A 17,930-nucleotide genomic window follows, 5' to 3' on the forward strand; every position below is an offset into this window, starting at 1 on the left:
TACTTCAGCTGATTGTTGTGTCCACTTGTTAGCTAGCGCCAAGCTAGGAACGGTCGCTACTTTCAAATTAAAAGCCCCCCGCTAAGAACCCAGTTCTGAACTCCGATGAGGTGCTCTTACTTTGAAGACAAATTCTTTGTCACTGTTCACAGCCGAACTTCGAGCTTCATGTCACGTCACATGTTTACACCGACCCCAGAGGTGTCTTTTGGAAAAGAAGGAATATTTTAGAATGACAGGGCAGCACATTGCCGCCCTAACCTTGGAGCAAATGTGCCGCCTTTTCTATCTAAATAGGGCTGTGGACAGACTGGTGTTTTTGGCTCATAATCTGAAGTACCGTAATCAGTGAACCGTTAGCCTAGAATGTTATTTGTTCAAAGTTCTGCAAAGTTTCTGGCATCTGTCCATAGCTGTAATAATACTGGGTATTTTTTCTATCTGATAATTGTGGATTTTTTTTCAACATTAATGTCATTTGTTTACAAATCTCTATATTTTTGTACAATATTTGAGAAAGAATGGAGAATGAAGTTAGTCATTTGTTTAATAAGGCCATAAGATAGACTTGATGATGCGCAATAATTCTCAAAATATGCATAGAGCACTTGTTACACTGTTACAAATACTACTGTTTTTATTTTATCATATGCTCTTGTTTGTCTGCACTGCAGCACAATTTACCTGACAGCTGAATGTTTACAGAATTAAATATTCCTACATTGTAGTTCAATTATTGAGTTCAAAAGTACAAAAATGGAGAGTCTTTCTTTTATTTGTACTTGAATGCTAAAGTTTAAAGAAAACAAATAAGTGTTTTCCTTCAAGTTGAAATCTATTCAACTTTTCACACCTCTGGGCAGTCGGAAAGAGAGTTTTTGAGAGCCCTCAGTGCTAAAAACGCGTTTGGTTGACACTAGAGATGCACCGATCAGGATTTTTGGGGCCGGTCACCGATCACCAAAAGCAGTATCTGCCGATCTCGATATTGCCGATCACCGATCACAGCGTCAAATCCATAAATTCTTCTATATTGTTGTCTTGTGTAACTTTCATATATTTAATTAATGATTCTTCTTACACAACATTGACATTGTATTATTAAGTATAAAAATTAGGAGATGAGAAAGTATCATGAATTGACCACCGTTTTATTGCAGGCTGAGGCAATGTGCAATATTTCACACTCTAGAGACTCTTAGAGACAACTTGGACTCAGCTTACATAGAGTAACTGTAGCTTACTAGTGGGAATGCAGTCATGGTGGGAATTTTATCATTTTAGGAGCAAGTCCATTTGGCCTTCAGTTTTTTTTTCAGGGGCACCAAGGCCACATGACAGGGCACAAAGGCCACTGGGTAAAATGTGTTGATTTACCTTTCAGACTGATACCATAACATCCTAATTTATAATAAGACATGGATTGTGTATTAAAACATTTTTTTAATACCAAAATCAAGTTAAAGTTACATTAGAAAGTAGTTTTTGTTAAGTATGGTTAGGGTGAGGTGATTTTTGTGACACCACACTGAATATTAGTGTTATTGAATATTTCTCCCAATAGAAATTCCCCAAAATTAAGGAAAAGCAGAATAACCAGCAGGAGACCACTGATGTGTGGAGTGATTTTGGTGACACTACACTCTGAATAATAGTGAAGTTATTGAATTTTTTGTAGTTTCTCTTTTCGGTGTTGCACTTTGTAGACGGTCCCTGCGCCCTCGTCTCACAGCCGGCTGACCATACAGACCAGAGTTAATGTCCAGACGCTCGTTTTGATGAAAATACGGTTGTAGCTCATTGTCTATCGTCGTACGGTAGAAAAGAGCCGTCGTTTGTGTTTTAACAAGGTTGCACTTATGAGTTATTGATCCGGGAAGTTCGAATCTGTGAATATATTTCCAACTTTACCGGACTAAATCCTACCACATAAGTCAGTTACGTATCATCGTTACGCTGCGCTCGCTCGCTGTGCTGTAAGTTTCATTCTTCTGTTTTGAGAGGCTGCTGCTGTTTGAGAGGCTTTCACGTGAGATCATCGTGATGATGAGACTCCACCTGCGCGAACCGTGAACTCACTGATGTTACTCTGAGTGACTACTGTGCACTCGGGTGGCTGTAATTCAGGGCAAGCTCGCTACGCTGACCGGGCCAGGGGCACAGAGGCCACTGTGGCGCGGGGCAACGGCGGCCATGAAATTCCCTCCCTGCATGCAGTTAATGCACTGTCTTTATACTTAAACGTCATCTGATCGGCCTGATGTGATCTATTTTGAGAACTCCGATCAAAACCGATAGGGGCATTATCGGCCGATTGCGATCGGTTGCCGATCGATCGGTGCATCTCTAGTTGACACAAGCCCTAACTAGGACAATTCCAATCACATTTTAGAGGATATCGACTGATTATCGTTATCGCCAAAATCCCCCAAAATATCAACATATTGGAGATGCTGACTTCATTTTCCAGCAGGACTTGGCACCTGCCCACACTGCCAAAAGTACCAAAACCTGGTTCAATGACAATGGGATTGCTGTGCTTGATTGGCCAGCAAACTCGCCTGACCTGAACCCCATAGAGAATCTATGGGGCATTGCCAAGAGAAAGATGAGAGACATGAGACCGAACAATGCAGAAGAGCTGAAGGCCGCTGTTGAAGCATCCTGGTCTTCCATAACACCTCAACAGTGCCACAGGCTGATAGCATCCATGCCACGCCACATTGAGGCAGTAATTCATGCAAAAGGGGCCAAAACCAAGTACTGAGTACATATGCATGACTATACTTTTCAGAGGGCTGTATTTAAAAAAAATGTTGCACGGTATTCAAATAATTCCAGTTTCACCTGCATAAGAAACCGGTCGTGGGAGCCTAAAGCGTCCAAAGAGGAACTCATCACTCTCTGAAAAAAGATCTATGTGATCCTGAAACATTCGTTCCCTCCTTGGGGCACGATCAGCAATCTCTTGCAGCAGCAACATATATGCCATTTTTTTGTGGGCCTTGGATGGAGAAACGCCATGTATAAATAGGGTGGGGGGGGGGGGGGGGGGGGGGGTTTACTAATTGATGGCATGGTTTCCAATTTACTTGATTAATGTCAAATCATTGGCACATTTAATTTATTTTAAAATTAAAAATTCTCTGTAAATTACCAAAAATATGAAATGAATAAATAAATAAATATGACAGAATTATCACTGTAATATTGTATATGAACTGCACAAGAGAAGAAAACACAACCATGCCAACATTTTGTAGGATTTGTTCTTACCTAAGAATAAATCCTGGATAAGAAAAAATTCATGAATGTCACAATCTTCGTAAAATCTTCGTAAGTGGGACTTAAGAAAAAATTTGTTTGTTAGAATGGTTCATGAATGAAGCCCATTGATTTTAGATTTTATCCGTTTGCCGATAAATAAATACATTTTCAAAATGTGCGTCTTTGACCCTGACGCAGCTTGTAATCTGAATAGAAGTAACTGAAGTTGTAAAAGTAAATGTAGTGAAAGAAAGAAGACATATTTGCCTCCAAAATGGAAATATTAAGTTGCAGAAAATGTAAATCCTCAAGTGCACTCAAAGTACCTCAACAGCGTTCTTGAATACAGAACTTGAGTAAATGTATTTGTTTTTTAATGCACATTTAAAGCTGTTGGACGGCAGCAGCACATCTGACTCTCTCTGCTCTTGAACACCTGCAGCTTTACAACTTCATTCAGTCCATATAAAAAATTGCAGTTCACCAGCGCGGCACAGTCACACCTTCCTGTTCCAGACTGATCAGCTTCTCCATTGATTACCAGACACAGCTGGTTGAGGAATCACATCATGGAGGTCAAACTGTTGGTTTGTGTTGTTGTGGCTTTAGCAGTTACAGGTGAGTGCTGTTAATATTGTCTCAGTAGAGAAACAGTGTTTAAATCTGATTTATTTAGTCTTCAAATGAAAAGACGTCTGAATCATGTATGAATCAGAATGTAACCTTCTGTTCAACTAAGTACTACTCTATAGTCGGTCTTTTGTGTTTTCAGCTGTAAAAAATCGTCTTTTCTAATAGACGTTGTCTTGTATGAAGGGTGTGTTCAGTACATGGATAATTATACTCCTTTCATTTCTATTAAAATCAACATTATCGGAAAAAAATAGAAAATAAAAGTAAGAATTATTAGAATTAAAGTCATGGGTTTAAATCAGAATTATGATTAAAAAAAAGTAGGAATTATGAGGAAAAGGTCAGAGTTATGAGTTTAGAGTCAGAATTAAAGTCAGAACTTTAAACTTTAAACCACTTTTCTTACAACTTGTTCTGAAATGTTTGATTTTCTGAGTGATGACATGTATGACGAGATTTTAAATTTGCTGTCCAAAATAAAAAATGATACCACTTTTTATTCTTGGTCTCTCCCACAGGAGGCAACGCACAGTCAGGTGGTGAGTTACGTTCTCTTACTTCAGTTTCTCTGTTTTAAGGTTTAAAACAGTCCAGGTTTGAATAATGTGCAGAAGGTTTTAGCCACAGTAGTCTGAATGTGAGTACTTCTTATTGCTACACAGAAGTTGGTTAAAGGGTCATAAAATCTGGACGAGTCTTCATAACGTGGATGATCAAATGACACAATACCTCTAAAACTGACTTTATGTTAGCTCCTGCTCTGCTTCAAGCAGATGCTAACTTTCTAACATTAGCTCGCACATTTTGTTTGATAAAGCTGCTTTTCGTACATTTATTGACCTTCCTAACGAGAGTGAGATGAGAAGATTAATATCAATCTGTTGTCTGCGTGTTACGTATAGACTGGAGGCAGGTTGCAAATAGCTTAGCTTTGCATAAAGAGTGGAAGCAGGGGGAAACAGCTAGCCTGGCTCTGTTCAAAGTTTAAAGAAAAAAAGATGATGACACTGATTACCACCCTACAAAAACTAGAAACATGGCCGACCTGCAGCCCTGACATGAACTCTGACTGTCTCTCTCCAGATTGTGGCCAGGCACCGCTCAACGTCAACCCCAGGATCGTAGGGGGGGAAGATGCTGCTGCAGGGGCCTGGCCCTGGCAGGTCAGTCTGCAGTATTCGGGCCACCATATATGTGGAGGCACCCTGATCAACAACCTGTGGGTCCTGACTGCTGCTCAGTGTTTGATCAGGTGAGCTCTGATCCTGTCACATGACTCAGCACCTCACCTGTCTGAAAACAGTGATCTGACTGACAAAAACACTCATCATGTTTGTGTTCATGCTAACAGTCAAATAGCATTACAGTTGTTTGCAGAAATTCTTGTCGCAGCATATAAAAAAAGTGACACAGATCCTATAGACATCTTTGCTTTTTCCTTTAATTTCTTTAGTTTGATTATTATTATGATTGCACAGAGCAGTACAGTGCACATGGCGTGAGAGTCACAGTTTTCTAGCGTGGTTGTGTGTGAGCAGTTATCTGGTCATCTAACCAACAGAGGTTACGAGTGACAAAGTGTCCTTTGGGTGCCTGTAACCACAAAACAAAATGGTTTTATAGTTTTATCCACTGATAAGGACACAACATCACCATTGACTTAAGAATCTCCTAGCATCTGTCTTTTTTCCAAGGTGTGTCCTGTATATGACTTATCAATAAAACTATTAAATATTAGACAGGCTGTCTGTCTCAACTCCAAACATCATGTAAAACATTTTACAGTTTTATGGATAAACCACCTACAATAACCCCTTGTAAAAATGACAGCAATTTAAGGTTTACATGTCCGATGTTGTAATAACTTTATCCAAACACTACAGGAAAAACTATCAAATCTTGTGGTTTGAAGTTACACCCAGTGGACACTGTATCACTCCATGGCATATCAGTCAGACACACACCCAACAAACAAACACACACAGTGGGCGGCGGGGGCGCCGATTTATGTTTCTGCTGGTGGGTGCTCACAGTGCTCGCATGACTCGTTGCTATTTTGACACACGCGCACATTCGTCTCACACTAAAACACACAATATATCAATTAACAGCAGCAGCCGCAATGAACACACACGTATGCTCTTTCCTACACACACACACACACACACGCACACGATCTCTTTCACAAACACACAGTCTACACACTGCTGATGCATACAAGGAATTAATGTCAATACAACCTAACGCAGAAGGCTCCGGTGAAGAAAAAGGAAAAACAAAATCCTCAGTCCAACATCACAGCCTGGATTGAATAGCATATCAGCAACTAGGTTACTTCACTCATTCATGAATTATTATATTATACTGTCAATAATCACAACTGTCTTTTAATGAGACAAATATAGTTGTAGGTTAAATCAAAGCTTTTACTAACAACACACACCAGGAAAGAAATAATCGTAACCACCAAAACTATAGCAAAAACGCTCACATAAAAGCAAATCATGGACCAAATCCACAATTCGAAACCATTCCAACACATCCTTTAAAACATAGTACCAAAGTCAGCTATATCCTACCAAATATTTAATTTGTTGTTTTGTCATTCACCAGTCTTGTTAATTCTTGATGAGGAATGTGTTGCCCTTGGTAGGCTGCGTTTTATAAACTGGTCCGCGATTGTTTCCAGGTTCCTGCTCCTTGACATGTCTTGTGATAGTTCAGTATTGCATCGTGGTTCAGCCTTGCTTGCCCCATTGTGGACCGCAGCCGGAGTCCAGAAAACTACTGCTCTGAAGTGCATGATGTTACAGGGACAGTCAGGGCAAGTTTCACAAGGTTTGTGACCTCTGGCAACAGTGTTCTCAAATACTCCCCTGATCCCCTTTGAGAAAGCTCTCTACATCCTGAAAAGTAGCCAAGCAAACTCCTTCCTGTTTTGCTATGTCCAACATATCACAATGCAGTGTGAATCTGGTTTCATCCAAATCATCCCGGTGAAACTGTATGATGTTCTTGCAGTCGCCTTTTCCAGTCACAAATTCCTCAACATCTTGCATGTTTTTGAATGCAGAAGGACTAAATCTCCAATCCAGGGATGCTGATGCTGTGTCCATAACCTGGAAGTATGGTTGTTGGTACAGTTCTTCTGGTGTCTTAAAGCTGTGCGGTGGCACACCTGCGTCTTCCAATCAGCAGGAATTTTTCTTAGTCTGGACATAACAGGGCTGTCCAAACCCAATCCACGGCTGCTGCAGAAGTGTTTTCCCAAAAATTCAGTGAATCCTTCCCGAAGAGCCTTCATGTCACCTCTGAAGGTGTTGATCATTTCCCTCTCGCTCTGTATGTGCAGCTGACGCTTTTGGAGAACAACTCTGACCGTTTCCATGCGAGAGAAGAAGTTAAGCATGAGTTTCAAAGAAAAAAAAGTCACGAATTTCTGCGGGTGCACACACAAGCCAGTCCACTGGCCTTACCCCCTGCACCACCTTTTTCGTTTGAACTCAGGTCCTCTAGAAAGTCAATCAACGCACAGTAGTTTGAGGCAATGGGAGTTTACATTGTCAGGAGACTCTGGATTCATACAACCGCTACAGTAAGGGTGCAACTCTGAGAAACGTTCATTTTGCTTGAGCGAACTTCAGTTCCCTCCACGCTGGATGAGACAGAGACTGTTTTTATTTTACCTTCGTTTTGTTCGAGCATTCGTTATTATTGTTTTAGATCCATTTAGATCCATTCTTCTGCTCCTCCCTGCCTGCAGAAGGAACAGATTATCTTCAGAAGGAGACGAAACCCCCGAGGTTCAGTCCTTCATCAGATCGATTCGCAGTGTGATCGCTGCCTGCCTTCTTCAGCTTTTAGGCAATTAAGCTGACCCCGCGCTCGCGCTCCCAAACGAGTTGGAGCTCCGAGTCTGACAAGCACACATGCCAACCGCAACGAGCGGCATCAAGTAAGAGGCTTTTGTTTGGACAGAAAAAGATAGTATATAGCGTGTTTTCTTTGTTGTGCTTATGTTTTTGTGAAAGGACTGCCAAGTCTGATTTATGGTTTACTGTACTGTGTGGTAACTGTGTTATTACGCTCGCTAGAAGCTCATTCAGGTTAATCCACTTAGTGGATAGCCTGTGTAGTCTTGCCGCCGTGTGTGACCACAATACGTCGTATTCCGGCTCAGTCAGCGGACAATAAACAAACCTCGATTCGCTTGCCGGCCACTGTTTGAGGGAGAGACGACCGCTGTTTACCACATGGTCGTTGTGTTGTTTCTTTGTTGTCTGCTAAGTGCCGGCTTAGTTTCTTTCCTTTATACTAACACACACACACACACACACCGAGATACACATAATCACATGAGCGATCTGTTGGAAACTTAACCCCAGTAAAACATAAGACACGTGTGTCTAGTATATCTCCTCTATAGACTTCAGAGGCGGACTCCTCGCTGTAGCGTGGCTACCTTTTTGGAACTGTGGGTATTGTCCCTCTAAATTCACCTCTCGTGCAACCAGACTGCACACAAGACCATCAACGACGTAACCGCCATCTTTGCTTAAACTTGCACACGTGTAGTGATCTCCTTTCACACTTTCACTGCCACCATTTTTTAATCCCATGTACGTGATCCAGTTTAATCTGGATCATCATCTCAGGATCTGTGTTCTCGTGTGACTTCATCAAATCACGTTCGGTGTTTCCTGTAGTCTCTCCGATGAGACTTCTTAAGTCACGCCCACTAATTTGTAGTCTGGCGAACGTGACTTCCCAAGCCACGTTCCGCCATCTTTGTAGTCTTTATAAGGTACTTTCTGCCACACACACACACACACACACACACACACACACACACACACACAAATACTAGCCACCCATTTACATGTTTGGCTTGCTTATGTTTTTCTGTTGCTAGTTGTTGAAGGCAACTGTTGTTTGTTAAAGTAGGTGGTTTGTGTTTTTGGAGAAAAGCTTTAATAAACACTGTTGATTTTAACTGAGCAGCAGCTGTGATTATTTTGCACAATCCCATATTGTAATAACAGCTGGTTGAGATGGTCAGCGCTCGGATTCACGCCTTCCCTCTTATCTAATTATCTAATCATCTAATTATTGATATTTTCATAATATTGAAAATTTGACTAATTTTCAGGCTTTGAGAATAAAGGTTGATTATTGATCCCTGTTTTCGGGGTGGTGCAGCTTGTTCGTTATTGAATCATAGTTTCAACGTTGAAACATCATACGTTTCGTTAATTAACTATAATAATTCAATTAATTAATAATAATATTTTAATTAATAATCAATAATCAATATCGATTCCCAACAGTCCATTATCACAGACAAAAAAAACTCACACTTGATTTCCTCAGTGTTCTCAGTACGTCATGGGCCATGATTTCTGTCATTTCGTTTAAAATATCGTGTGAGAGCCACTTGTTCTCCTTAACTGCAAGCCATGACCATAACTCCGAGATATCCTGAGCACGTAAATGCAGTTACTGGGTCGAGTTGGACTCCTCATCCGTGCTTCCTCGGATGGCCAAACCCTGACATGAAAGATATTTCACTGAGGATAGAACATCTAACAAAGCTGTTCTTGCATCTGACACCTGCTTGTATTGAGCGGCAGAAATTGATGTAGCAACATTTACACCCGCATTAGTAGCAGCAACAGTCGGGATCACTTTTTCATAGCCTGTATCCCTCTCTGCACAGAGATGCATGTATTTATAGGAACAGCATAGGCTAGCGAGCACCATACATATGTCTTCTACAAATCCCGACCACGTTTGCAAAGTTTGGATGAAAACAAATGCAGCAGGTCTGCAGTGCACTGTCCAGGGTGCTGAACCGGGGTCGGATTGGAAGGTTCGGCGGGCTGGATATTTAAATTATGCAAATCAGCGGGTGACACCAAACAACGTCTGCCCAAGCAAGTCAGAGCTTTTCTTTCTGCCGCACAGTGACCTGGAGAGATGCAGCCGCATCTGAGAGGACGATCGCGCGTGTGTGCGCAATTGCGCATAGCGTGTGTTGCCCCTTCTCCACTACACAATACAGCTCGGCTCTACTCGACTCAGTTTAGGTGCTTTTCCATCACAACTGAGGTCTCCATAGTTCCTCCTCAGCGGGGGCAACGTCGTCAAATCATGGCGGCTATAGTCGCATCATCGTTCTCCTTTTTCTCTCCTCTGGTCAGCTCCAAACTCACTCGTCTGCACGGCGATTACGGACCACAGCGTGGTTTTCCACACAGCAGCCATTCAACTCATGTCAGAATAACCACAGTCTCACAGATCATGTGGGCGCTGCAATCTGTTATTTCACTGATACTGAAAACATGAGATTTTGTCTTAAAAAAGTATTTTTCAATTTGTTGTATTTGCCGTTTCTGTGCGTACTTTGAAATTGAATCCTGGCGGTGCCACTGTTTATGAATTTAGTTTGAACTGTTTAAGAATACGAGAGTGAAGAAGAGGAGAGGGTCAGGTGGTTATTTATAGGAATACCGGAAGTTGGTGCTGTTAATGTGTGCTCCTACTCCTGAAACTTCGCCAGATAAGCTTCAATTTTGGTATTTTTACCACAAATTTGTTCATTTGTTTACTAAATTAACCATTATGTCTTATCAGCAAGTTGCCGTCCAGCCTTTTTGGCGGTTTATCTGACATCACAATGCAATGTGTTGATAGGTAGCAGGGGAGTGGTCATTAGCAAATCAATGGCAAGCGTAGGCTGGCACGTGTGGGTGCTCGGCAATCTCTGTGGGTGCTCCGACCCCGAAGCGGCACCCACTGGGCCATAAAGAAGGCAACAAAACGACGGAAGAGTCAACACACTCAAAGATTCATGTACAGATGGCTACACGTGGTCTGGGCAATATGAACCACCTGTTCAACAAGTAATAAAGAGGTTTTACTGTTATTATTTTTATTAGTAATCTTGTTGCTTAATGAGTTACTTTTCAAGTACCAAACATTACACATCACTACTGAAAAGACTAACACAGCTGCCAACATTATAATGTTTGCACTTCTGTAACAGTGTTGGACTCATTCATTCAGGAGACACGGCATCAGCTTCCATAGCTACGCTGATGATACACAACTGTACATTGCCGTGTCTCCTGATGACACAGAGCAAATTGATGCCCTTCTTAACTGCATTGTTGACATCAAGTCATGGATGGCAGTGAATTTCCTACAGCTCAACCAGGACAAAACTGAGGTTTTAGATATAGGTCCTGAAGGCCAGAGAGAGAAACTTTTTCCAAAACTACAAGATCTTAAACCAACACAATCAGTAAAAAAATCTGGGCGTGATTTTTGAGCTGAATTTTATTCCACACATCAGAAATATGACAAAAATAGGTTTTTTATCATCTTAAGAACATAGCCAGAGTCCGCCCGTTTCTCTCCCAGGCCAGTACGGAGGTGCTAATGCATGCTTTTATTTCCTGTCGCTTAGATTATTGTAATGCCCTGCTCTCTGGTCTTCCCAAAAAGAGTACTCTAAATCTCCAATTATTACAGAACTCAGCCGCACGAGTGCTGACGAGGACCAGAGGGCGGGAGCACATTACACCAGTTTTAGAGTCACTGCATTGGCTCCCCGTGCGCTTCAGGATCGATTTTAAGGTTCTTTTACTGGTTTTTAAATGTCTTAACGGTCTTGCGCCCTCCTACTTATCTGACCTGCTTTTACCATATCAACCCTCGCGGACCCTGTGGTCCTCCGGCTCTGGCCTTTTATCCCTACCAAAACCAAGAACTAAAACCCACGGTGAGGCGGCATTTAGCCACTATGGCCCCCGCTTGTGGAACAGCCTGCCGGAGAACCTCAGGTCTGCAGAGACTGTTGATATTTTTAAGGGAAGGTTAAAGACACACCTTTTTAATCAGGCTTTTAACTAATATTTTAAATTCTTATTCCATTCTTATGTGGTTCTATCGTATTTTATGTTGTTGCTTCTATCTTGTTTTAAAAAAAACTATTTTCATCTTAAATAATTTTATTATTATTTATCTTCGATACTATTTTATTTTATTTATTATTATCTTGTGTATTTTATCCTTTTAACTGTTCACTCCATTTAATTATCTTTTGTCAGGGTTTTTATCCTATCTTATGTTTTTAGTTTTTAAGGGTTAATTCCAGAGTTTCCTCAGGGGGGTCCTCCACACTGGGAGCTGTGTCTGGGATGCTGCTGGGGGTGCTGTCCTTGGGTCCCTTCGGCCCGGCCAGCTGTTGTCTGTCAGGGTCGGGGGGCCTGGGCTCTGCTGCCCCCCGTGGCACAGCCTGTGACTCCTCCCAGTGTGGACGGCCCCAAAGGTGGCGTTTCCTTCATCCTCAGTGCCTTGCCATGTCTCCCTATTGCCAGTAGTAAGAGTGTGCAGGTGTGTATGTGTGTGTGTGTGTGTACGTATGTGTGCATGTATGTAGTACGGAGGGTGGGAGGGAGGGGCTTTCTTTATTATTGTTTTATGTTTCCTGTGTAAAGCACTTTATGCTACATGCTCGTGTATGAAAAGTGCTCTATAAATAAAGTTGATTGATTGATTGATTGATTGATTCTGAACAGTTTACAAGCAGATATCACCTTTCTTATTCCACTCACTCTTCTTCATTGTCTGAACCTGGTGCCTACATTACCCACAGTGCAACTCAGCCACTCAGTGACATCATCTTCACACATGCAGTAGTCCTCCCTGTAAACACACGCTGATGTGAAAAATTCTGACTTCATTTTGAATTAAAGCGTTATTTCCCCCTTAGAGCCTTCTGTTCCATTGTGGCTGCTGCTAACTGACATTTTTAATTAAAGGCTTATTCTGAAGGAAACTAACAACATAAGAACAATGAACATATGATAGAATGTTGATTGAACACAATTAACATTCACAGCAGAGTAGAAACATTTAACCATGTTGTCTCTTCTGTTTCTCAGCACGAACGCATCCAGTTTCAGGGTTATCCTCGGACGTGACGCATTGAACTCCACAAGCCCTAACGAGGAGATCCGCATCGTGTACCGGCTCCTTCGCCATCCATCCTATAATCCTACTACAGGAGACAACGACATAGCCTTGGTGCAGCTCTCTTCAACTGTTATGTTCACAGACTACATCAGGCCGGTGTGTCTGGCGGCAGATGGCAGCGTCTTCGAGCATGGGTCAAGATGCTGGGCCACCGGATGGGGAGATTTCAAAACTGACAGTAAGAATTTATTCCTAATTGGCATCAATAATGGCATCAAATTAAACTTAGACAGAGGAGTCAGAGACCACACAGTCTGTCCTCCAGTAGAAGTACAGACTCCTGTAAAAGTAATAGAGTACAGGCTCTATTAGCAACAAAGAGAGAAAATCAGAAACTCTCTGCAGATACGAGACACTAACACACTTTTTCGCCACATTCCAGTCTCCCTCTCTGTCTGTTTACGTCTTTTACGTCTTTGTTTCGTCTCACGTCTCTGCCGTGCGTGATGTGCTCTGATAGTGATTTCACATGTTGGTCAGAATACATCGTGTTCAAATACAACACAGATTTCTGTGAGGAGAGTAAACAGCTGAAGAAAGAAAGAGACCCTCTGCACTGATCCACAGGGGAAGCTGTGTTATCTGGAGGAATGACGAGCAGCTCAGTCTTCTTCTCTCTGGTTAGCTGTAAAAGTAGAATAGATCCTGCTGTCTGCACAAACCTTGGTGAGACTGCGTATGAACAAAAATGCCAAGATGTCTCTCACCTCTTTAATGCAGACGCCTCACAGTGTCGCCCAGCCACGACAGCAGACGTCTTCTCTTCTGATCAGATCCTGTCCAATCCTGTTCGTGACGCCAAATTAATGTTGTAGATAAAGTCTTCAGGAAAAATGCAGACAGGGAAGCTTGTGTGTAGGAAGGAGTTTGATTGCAACAGAAATTAAACTTAGTATAAGTGTACCTCCTTATACAGAATCAAGTAATTAAGATTTGATTGCAGGAAGACATCTGTTTCTTGTTTATGTACTTTCGGTACACACCCATTTACTGATACATGAATTTGGTCTTAATAATACATTCATACACTATGTCCCCAATATATTAATTACTGCAAAAATACAATATCAGTCATCAGGTTCTAAATGGAAGCCAGTAAAACAGTTTGTCAAGAAAGAACACATTTTTAATTATCCAACCTGAAGGTCACAATAAGCAAACAACAGAACTCATACAGAACTCCAGGCACGCCACCATCTGATGTGTTTTCTTGGCGCTCTGTGGCTCAGAGGAAAAACATATATCAGACAAAATATATCAAATATTTAGAATGTCTTCTTCTTCCTCAGCTCCACTTCCGTACCCACAGAGGCTGCAGCAGGTGGAACTCCCCATCGTGTCCAACGAAGTATGTCACGACCACTACGGGATTGTCAGCGACAACATGATGTGCACCAGTACGAGCAGCGGAGGAATAGACACCTGCATTGTGAGTGTGTCTGCAAAACTCTCCATCAAACTGTTAACACACGTTATACAGAGCTGCTGATGTCGTCTCCAGTCTGTGTCCATTTAGTCAGAGTCCCATGATGCTTCAGGGTGACGTCATTGACGTGAACATTTTCACCAAACTGACGAACACGTTTTCTGTTTTGGGAAATGCGTGACATGAAAACACTTTGAAGGAAAAGTTTGACATTTGATACATTTCTTGCTGTTATGACTAAGTGCTGTGTCGTAGACAACTGGACTTGTTTCAGTTTGTTGAAGACGTTTCACCTCTCATCCCAGAGGCTTCATCAGTTTTAACTAACTGGGGGGAAGCTGCAGGCTTTTACACCCTGTGTGGGAGTGTCCTTACAGAGTCAGACACAGGACAGATGTGAGTTCTGAGTTTCAGGGCTGTTTGGGTCACTTGTGGGTCTATGACCCGACTGGCCCTCATGTGGGTTGCTCTGGGGCAACTCGTCATCAGGTGATAACTTATCATCCACCTACAATGCTGTACTGAGTTCTCTCCCCAGACAGCTTAACAACCATTCACACTCGACTCAACGAGCCCAAACATCCCACATGAAGGCATGTTGAGTCAACAACTCTGAAACTCAGAGCTCAAGAACTATTTTAACACAATATTTTTACTTTTACTCAAGCAGGACTATTCTGTACTTTTGAGTAATTAGTAACTAAAGTGTTCAAATAAATGTTGTGAATTAAAAAGTATTATATTTGCTTCTGAACTGTCGTGGAGTGGAAGTATAGAGTAACAGAAAACTGAAATACTCAGTACCTTTAAATTCTTCTTCAGTACACTGCTTGACTAAATGTAATTAGTTATTTCACCCCTCTGTTTGCTGCTGATGCAACTGAACGTTGTGTCTCTGTGCAGGGGGATGGAGGCGGCCCGTTGATGAGGAAAAACGGCGATATTTGGGTTCAGGGTGGAGTGTCGATTTTTGTGAGTGCAGCAGGCTGTGGGCTGGCCAACGTCCCATCAGGCTATGCCCGAGTATCCCAGTACGAGTCCTGGATCAAGAGCCACATCGCCGTCAACCAGCCAGTCTTCATCATCTCTGGAGCCGCTCAGCTCTCAGCTCCTCTGCTGCTGTCCGTCTCACTGCTCCTCTCCTCACTCTCTGTCCTCTCATAGGAGGCTTTGTAAGAGTTGTCTTGTTATACTTTTGATTTGATTATTATTAATTAAAATTATCGTTTTGTCTTCAAAATGTCAGTAAATACAGAAATATGTCCATCATAAGAGCATAAGACAATAAATGAGCCTTTGTTTAACTGCGTCTGATGGTGAAGATATGAGTTTTATTATAGAAAAATTAAAGGAGAGGATCTTATGTTAAACCAGGTATCAAACATAAACTGTGGCATGTGTTCAGAAGATTCAAAGACATTCACTTTTCACAATTTTCACAATTAATTTATTCAGGTGACACCCTTCAATACTGTTGCTGCTTTGAGTTGAAGCTGTATTGATATAAAACACTGATACAGAGGACTTCTAGATTGTTTTTGAGTGTTAGAGTCGCTCCCTGATTAATTTCAGCTTCTGATTGCAGGAAAACTATCTGCCAGTTGAAGGAATAGTCTCAGGGAGGAGTGTGTAAATACTGGCTGCAGTATTGCGTAAAGAAATCAACATCACATCTTCGCAATTCCATTGCCGTTGATTGAACTTGACTCATAAACCTTTTTTATTTTCAGTTCACATGAAAAGAGAGCGGAGAGAAAAGATTCTTTCTCCAACTGCATAGAAATAAAAAAACTATGATACAATGAAACTGTGTTTGCACTTAAATTCAGGGAGTTAAACTTCCATAAATGGAGGAGTGTGAATCGGAGTAACCAGAATCACATTGGCTGAACAGCTGTGGTGGGGAGAGACGTCCTGTCATCTAAATAGCGCATGGCTTTCTTATTAGCCATCTGAACTTCATGGAGGAATCTAGAATTATGCGCTCAAACGAGATCTACCTCCTGTTCTAGGGTTGTTTTGCTCTGAACAGCAAGGCTGGTTTGCCTGTGGAAGGTGAAAAGCAAACATCTTAACAACTGGCCGGTGGGTGCAGTCAGCGCATTACACCTGTCCTTAAATAGGAACTCTAACTCTTTACTTAACTCAATGAGATTTAACCTGCCAATTACTTCAGGGCAGCCAGGTTTTACACTCTGTACCAGGGAAGAAATAAATTGCTCTACACAGGGGCTCTCCATTGTTAAGCAAATCGTCTAAACAACGATCAGTGTGGTTGGATCTTGTGTTGCTTTGGCAGACACTCTGTAGTGTAGGGAGTACACTAGCCTAACCAAACTGTGTGCTGGCCTACACCATATGGGTTAGCTTCCTGTGGAGGAGGGGTGGCTATGGCACAATCTAATGGCTCTGGGCATACAGATTGGGGCCAATAAAGATAAACAGTTTACAGCGTAACCTTTTACCAAACCTTGAAGATGAACTAACTGGAACGCAGGGTAGTAACAATCAGACGATTGTCTCTTTTTTTTGGCTTTATTGATAGTACAGTTGAAGATATGACAGGAAACAGGTTGAGAGAGAGGGGGAGTGAAACGCAGCAAAGGGACCCAGGCCAGGAGCCGAATCCAGGTCCGCTGCAGCGAGGACAAAGCCTCTGTACATGAGGCGCCTGCTCTACCCACTGAGCTAAATGGCACCCAAGACGATTGTCTCTTAAAGTTGACTTAGTCTGAAACACGTGGTAGAAACAGCTAAAGTACAAAACTTATTTTTCACAGGGCTGGTAGCACGTTGTGGCTCTGTCTCTGGCTCTGCTTCTTACTCATGCTGAAATGCGAGGCGGTAACAGCCAGATATAAACTTCCATGTATCACAGGGACAGTGGCACACTTTGATTAACACTAAGAACACTTAAATTGTCATCAACAGCTTGACTACAATGCATTGCATACCAGCCATTGCTGAACTGCAAAGTGCAAATTTGCAAATGCTGAACTGGAATTCTCACAATTTCTGCAGAGCACTTTTAATTTGAATTGATAGTGGCAATATCAAATGGCTCAAAGTAGCATTTAATAACCTAAAAGATTTTGGTTAATCAAATGAGTTATAAATTTGATTGATAAATCAATTCTCATCACACTGCAATTGTTTGTAAGTACAAATCAATGTATACTCCTGTAGTAGACTAGTGGGGTTAAATGTAAAGACTTTTGGTTAAATGGTTCAAGATGTGAATCTCAAATTTTAGCACTGTTGAAATTATGCTGAAATTAATTTAGCACATTTATGAATGCTGCCAACAGTACACTTCCTCACACGGGGCACCATTTATATTGTGCCTTGCATTACACAAGGCACAATTAAGTTGTGTTTATGTAACATCAAAAGGGAGATTTAGGTTAAATTTGGCTATCAATAATAATTGATTATGATAGATAATATGATCCAATTTACAATTTACATTAGATCACCTTGGGGTGCCACCCTTGAAGAAGTGTGTGCACACACGCGTGTGTGTGTGTGTGTGTGTGTGTCTGGCAGAGCAAAGAATCAATGGTGG

General features: G+C 41.7%; 1 protein-coding gene across 1 annotated transcript; it reads left to right on the top strand.

Annotated features, from left to right (window-relative positions):
• Nucleotides 1-3,738: 3,738 nt before the first annotated feature.
• Nucleotides 3,739-15,674, top strand: LOC115576242 (prostasin-like). The gene is made up of 6 exons (XM_030408752.1): nt 3,739-3,885; nt 4,419-4,439; nt 4,984-5,152; nt 12,849-13,117; nt 14,229-14,368; nt 15,269-15,674. The coding sequence occupies exons 1-6, from the start codon at nt 3,837-3,839 to the stop codon at nt 15,527-15,529; spliced, it is 909 nt and encodes a 302-aa protein (XP_030264612.1). The 5' UTR covers nt 3,739-3,836; the 3' UTR covers nt 15,530-15,674.
• Nucleotides 15,675-17,930: the final 2,256 nt, after the last annotated feature.

The sequence above is a fragment of the Sparus aurata genome, chromosome 23 (assembly GCF_900880675.1).
Source record: "Sparus aurata chromosome 23, fSpaAur1.1, whole genome shotgun sequence".
Taxonomy (NCBI): Eukaryota; Metazoa; Chordata; class Actinopteri; order Spariformes; family Sparidae; genus Sparus; species Sparus aurata.